This window comes from Condylura cristata, unplaced genomic scaffold (assembly GCF_000260355.1).
Source record: "Condylura cristata isolate star-nosed mole 26May11 unplaced genomic scaffold, ConCri1.0 scaffold00019, whole genome shotgun sequence".
Lineage (NCBI taxonomy): Eukaryota > Metazoa > Chordata > Mammalia > Eulipotyphla > Talpidae > Condylura > Condylura cristata.
In genome coordinates this window covers 12,370,285-12,376,262 of record NW_004567120.1, presented here as the reverse complement: position 1 = coordinate 12,376,262, position 5,978 = coordinate 12,370,285, and the positions used below count along the sequence as shown (strand labels likewise).

Here is a 5,978-nt window from a genome sequence, read left to right as displayed (position 1 = left end):
GAGTCCGGGGCCTGGGCTCCACATGCTGTGTCATGTGGGGGTGGAGAAGGGAGAAGGAGTCGGGGAGTCTAGCCCGGAGCTACTACCCCGGGGGAAAGGAGCAGGAGAGACAGGAGAGATGGAGCAGGGGCTTCACAGCCCTGAACTGTCAGTCACTCCTTTCCGCTTTGTTTTGGACAGTGCCATCCGGGATTACTTCCCCACGCTGCTGCGCCTGGTAAGTGTCTGTGTTCATTGCTGTCTCATCTGATCTCCAGCCCTGCCCTCACATCCTTGGGGTCTTGCCTGGATGACTTGCTCCCATCAGACCTTTATCCCTTTAGGATACAGACTCCAGAGAAAGCCATGAATATACAATTTGGAAAAATATAAATACACACAGATACACACATACATGCCCCAGATGGACAGTTGGACACTTCCAAGATCTCATGTGGAAGATCCCCACAGTGCTTCATTCCATGAAATTTCCCAGATCATTTCATACTTGAGCTGACCATCACCTGCTTGTGCTCTCAGCCTTTCCCCTGATTATTCAGTGCCACCACCTGGTCTCCCCTGTTGACTTCCTATTCTTTTCCTAGGATGGGAAGGCGTTACCCCCACTGCTTGTGGTTGACATTGACAACTCCTACTTAACAAAGCCTTACAAGGTGAGGAAGGAGGACCAATAACATACGGTGTATTACAAGGAAGATTTTATTGCCAGATAACCACAAAGACCTTTTCATTCCAGAAACTCTCTAAAGATTCTGAGACAATGAAGAATCTGATTCTGCGCTTCCTGCAGCAGTAAGTACCCTTGGGACCAGGAGGAAAGGGGAGAGCTGGGATAGGTTGTGAGCCTCCCAAGTACAGGCCAGCTCATGGGAACCCGCAAGTCTCACTTAGAGTTCAGACCACTGGGGGTCACATTGGGATCCAGAAATCCACTGTTCCCTTTGCCTCCTCACAGATATTACTTTTTCTATGACTGTGGAGACCGACATGGTCTCCTGGATGCTTACCATGATGAGTCCTGCTTCTCCCTGAGTATTCCTTTCAACCCCGAGGACCCAGCTCCGTGAGTATCACTGCCCATACTCTCATCCCGCTGTCTGGATTCAGCTCAGGCCTCCTTCCAATAAAACCCACACTGGCTTGGCTACAAATTCTCATTTCTCTTTCTCCTAGAAGCAGCCTGTGGCTGTACGTCAAAGACAGCAGGAACATGAAAAACATTACGGACCCCTGTAAGTGTGTTATGTGGAAGTCAGGCAGGGAAAGGCCTCACAGAGGTCAATCACGGGGACCTGGGTGTGGTAGCGCCCCCATCTTTGCATCTTTTCCCCCCAACAGACTTACGGAATCGGCTTCTGAGGCACACAAATCATGATATTGTAAAGGCCCTGTGCATGTTGCCCCAAACGCAGCATGACCTCAGCTCCTTCCTGGTGGACTTGTGGGTCCACACGGTGAGCACCCACTTCCTCCCCCGGGCAGCCCCAGAGAGCCACAGATGGGTGGGACGCTTAGGTGGTGACCGAGCACCTGGGCGCTTCCCTTTCAGGAAACCATGCTCTGCTTCTCTGTCCATCTGGTGGTGAAGGAAGGTGAGTGCATCCCCCAGAAGGTAGAGTGTCCCCCAAAGCCCCCGCGGCTCCCTCCCCCTGCCTGGGCTCCCTCTCGGGATTCTGCCAGCTCCCTGGATCCCTTCCCCTGCCCCCCATTCCCTGTGTTCTTCAGTTCCCACCCTGCCCCCAATCCTGCCTGTCTGCCCCACACCCACACCCACCCCGCTGGGGAGTCAGGGAGGGACACAGGCCACAGGCTTCCATGGCCTCACCCCAGGTCCTTCCTCTGGGACCTGGGAGCCCCTGCTGAACCGAGAGCAGTTTCCTCATTTGCAAAATGGGGTTCCTGGCACCCCAGACTTGGTTAGCTAGGAAACATGAGTGGCTGAACACGTGGACCGGCTGTCACGGGACCTGGTGTGCAGTCGGGTCCCTGTCCCTGGGGGCAGGTGGCTCCTGTTGTTGCCCTGCCCTTTCCACACACCCTGACTCCCAGGGGACAGTTGTTCCTTGATTCTGCCTGGGCAGCCAGGGAGACCCTGACTGGGGATCGCTGGAAGTGTGTGAAACATGTGAACCCCAAGGGGGTGTTACTGTTTTTTGTTTGTCTTTGAAGTGGATGGAAGGTCTCCATTTTCTGTTCGTGCCTTCACAAGGAACTTCATCGCTACTCCTGGCAGAGATTCCAAGTGAGCTCCGCGTTGGGTGTGGGACACACAGGGTGGCCTGGGCCAGCTGTGGAGGATGTGGCCATGTACTACCCCTCTCCCTGCCTCTCCCTCCCCGCCCCCTCCCCCTCCTCCATTTCCTCAACATTGTGCACAGTCTGCTGGGAGATCATGGTGCAGTCTGGCCTCGCTGTTAGGAGCGACATGGGCCTGGAGTAAGCCCTGGGGCTCCCTGCCTGACCCCGACCCTCACTAGCTGTGTCACCTTGGTCTAGTCACATGACCTGTGTGTGGCACGGTGTCCCCTCTGCAGATGGGCTTAGAGTGTCCTCTCCGGTACTTTACACAGCAAATGCACTGGGGTTCCCCCGTACCTGTGAAGCTGGAGGCAATCTCTCTGAAGGAATCTGGCTGCTGAGGGGCAGAGGGAGGAGCAGGTCATTGTTGGGTGTGTCTGTCTGTCCAGTTGTCTGAGGGCCTGTTTTTCTTCCAGTCTCTGCATCGTGAATGACGAGCTGTTTGTGAGGAACGCCACCCCCTATGAGGCTCAGAATGCGTTCTCCAACCCACTGCCCGTGCCCATCTCCAGCTTCGTGCCTGTCCTCTCACAGGAGCAGCAGCAAATGGTGCAGGCTTTCTCCAGCCAGTCTGGGATGAACCTGGAGTGGTCTCAGAAGTGAGTGTGCAGGGGCCTCGGGGTGAGCTGGGACAGTGGGGGGAGTGAATCTCAGAAACAAGCTGGCATCTGGAAAAGTAATTATATGCATATTTCATTTCCAGAAAAGTAGTGGGGCAGTGTAAAATACCTTGTATCATATATGGGAAGGATTTTCATGTAGTGTAACATTCGAATCACATTCTCTCATATTTGAAAATTCAAAAGAATAACTGAAAAATGGATTAAATAAGTAAAGCAGGGTTGTAGGCTATAACACCAAAACACCAAAAAAAATTTGTTTTTCTATATACTTGTAATGAACAATACAATAATGAAATAAGAAAGTAAGCCCATATATAATAGCATCAAAGTAGTTAAATACTTAAGAAGTATAACAAAAGAAGCACAAATCTTATACTGTGAAATCTGTTCATCGGTTGGGAGACGCCATTGTTAAGTGGAAGTACTCCCCAGAGCAATCTACTGATCCAACATAATCCCTCCCAAAATCCTGCTTTGCAAAACCCGACAGGGTTAGCCTACGCTTCATGTGGAAGTGAGCCAAAACAATCTTCTTGTTTTCAAAACTTGTTACAAAACTACAATCGTCAAGACTGTGGCACTGGCATGTGGACAGCGTCAGTCAGGACGCTGTCCAGCCACCCACAAAGCCTTGCACGCAGTCATTTGACTACCCGGTAGAGTGCTGACACAATCCCAAGGAAAAAAAAGTCTTCAACTGTCGCTGGGACAACCATTTCCCCACATGCTTAGGTGACTCATACCATGACTCATACCATGCACAAACATAGACTGAACATGGATCAAAGGTCTAAAAGCAAGAGCTAAAACTATGTAAAAAGAAGGTTAGGAGAAGAAAAATGAGGTGTGAGTCTCTCTGCGCCAAGCAACTCTGTGGTATATGACACCAAGAGCACAAACAGCCAAAAAATAATGCGATAAGTTTGATTTCATCCAAATGTAAACTTTTTTTTTTGCATCAGTGCATGCTTAAAAAACCAAACCAAACCAAACAAACAAACAACAACAACAACAAAAACTAAACAGAAAGCCCAGCAGCAGAAAGGGAGGAGATGCGTGCAAATCACACAGCTGATGAGAACATGCCAAGAACTCTTGCAGCTCAACAATAAGAAGACAGATGACCCGACTTAAATGCAAAGTAAAACCACATTGAGTTACCAATTCATTCAGACCCGCACAGGGTGGTTTTATTCAGTGAAACAACTGGTAGCGAGCATAGGGGAGGATGTGAAGACAGCAGAATTCTCCTCTGTTACTGGTGGGGATATGAAGTGGCGCAGGGGCCGGGGAAACCGCCTGGCGGCTCTAAGACATGGAGCATGGAGTTGCCACGTGCCCCAGCAACGGCACTCCGAGGTGTATGCCAGGAGACAGGTACACGTCCGCGCACTCACAAGTCGTGTGCCTGGCAGCAGCACTCACAATAGCCCCAAGTGAAAACAACCCACACGTCCCTTAGCTGACGACTAGATAGATAAGTCTGGCCCAGGCACAGGTGGAATTTCCTTCCAACCATAAAAGAGAATACAGTTTGGATAGGTGGCGTGCCGAGGAAGGACCTTTATGCTAAGAGCAGGAAGACGGCCACAGGGGGTGCCCCTGTTGTAGGATGCCACTCGTTCAGAATGTCTAGAATGGGCAGGTCCGCGGGGAACAAAAGTGGATTCCTGGTTGCCTGGGTGTCTGGGGGCAGGGGAGGAACAGGGAGGGATAGCTAAGGTGAGGGGGTTTCCTTTTTGCCATGATGAAAATATCTTGGAATGAGATAGTTGTGACGGGTGCCAGTCTTGCAAATACACTGACGTGTACACCTAAAATGGTGAGTGCGACGGTCTGCTGTCCATCTCAATGCAAACAATTAGAGTATTTGTACGTTTAAAATTTTTGTTATTTTTCCTGAACGTCTTTGTTTATCAATCTATCTTCAGTCGCCTGGCTCTTTCTTAGAGCTCTCTTTCCTGTTTTGAATCCGTGGGCAGGCATGCTAGCGACAGAAGTTTTGGCTTTCACTTAGGTCTGTGTTTGTCATTACACGCGGTGCTCACGTCGGGACATGTGTCTCGCAGGAGTGTCTTGGCGCTAGTGGCTGCACTGCATGGTCAGCTCGGGAGGCCTGAGCTGTGGTTTTGATGGAGACCCCATGTTCTCCTCCCACTTCAGGTGCCTCCAGGACAACGCGTGGAACTACACTGGAGCTTCTCACATCTTCATGCTGCTCAAGGTCAGGTCTGGGATTAAAGGCGGTTAAAGATGAATGTTTGAAGGCCTTGAGGAGGGCCAAGAAGGTGGGGACCAGATGCCTGGGGATGAAGCTTAGGAAGCTGGCTATCCTGACAGCTCATTTCTTTTCCTTCCAGAATGACGGCAAGATTCCAGAGGAGGCCTTCAAACAAACCCCCTAAGAGGAGCCAGGGATATCCTGTCTGTCTCCCTCTCTATCACCTTTGTTTCCCTTTTCTCCACCCTAAAGCCACACACTAGAATTAGAAATGGAGGCTGACCAAGAAGCCATAGTTCCCTACCTGGTAGGGTCAGTTGGGTCAGCTCTTGTTTTCCACACCCAAGATCCCTGTTCATTTTCATAATAAAGAGTGGCATTGCAAGTTGTACGTTGCCTGATTGCCTGTCCCCGGTTGCTCTTCCCTTGCTCCAACCACATGCCGGTGGTCCAGGACTGAGTAGCACGTCCCATTTCCCCCCACACTTCCAGTCATTCACCCTGGCAGTCTGCAGCCCATACAGAGGCCTGAGTCCGCAGGCAGCTGGCCAAGACATTCTGATGAGACGGGACACACCCCCTTCCTGGGATGGGCCTTGGGGACGGTGTGACTCTCTCAGGTTCCCCATGGGAGGCCCCCACAGGCAGGCAAGTTCCCTGCAGCAACTGGGCCTTCACAGAGTGGGGTGGGGGGATGCCTGCTGGTTAGCGAGGGCCATGGAAGGATGGAAGGTGGTGGCTCACGGGATTACTTCTTATTCCTGATCCTCCGACGCCTCCAAAGACCACACTGTGAACACTCCACGATCCACACGCAGGTAGATCCCACCATTTGT

General features: G+C 51.3%; 1 protein-coding gene across 1 annotated transcript in view; it reads left to right on the top strand.

Annotated features, from left to right (window-relative positions):
- LOC101624419 (nuclear RNA export factor 2-like) overlaps window positions 1-5,326 on the top strand; it is a 34,998-nt gene extending 29,672 nt beyond the window's left edge. Inside the window, exons 20-30 of the mRNA XM_004685895.1 lie at window positions 181-217; window positions 585-653; window positions 737-792; window positions 956-1,063; window positions 1,174-1,232; window positions 1,339-1,454; window positions 1,550-1,592; window positions 2,170-2,242; window positions 2,715-2,897; window positions 5,085-5,145; window positions 5,282-5,326. Coding sequence (XP_004685952.1) covers window positions 181-217; window positions 585-653; window positions 737-792; window positions 956-1,063; window positions 1,174-1,232; window positions 1,339-1,454; window positions 1,550-1,592; window positions 2,170-2,242; window positions 2,715-2,897; window positions 5,085-5,145; window positions 5,282-5,326 — 850 coding nt within the window. The remainder of the gene's footprint in view (window positions 1-180; window positions 218-584; window positions 654-736; window positions 793-955; window positions 1,064-1,173; window positions 1,233-1,338; window positions 1,455-1,549; window positions 1,593-2,169; window positions 2,243-2,714; window positions 2,898-5,084; window positions 5,146-5,281) is intronic.
- Window positions 5,327-5,978: the final 652 nt, after the last annotated feature.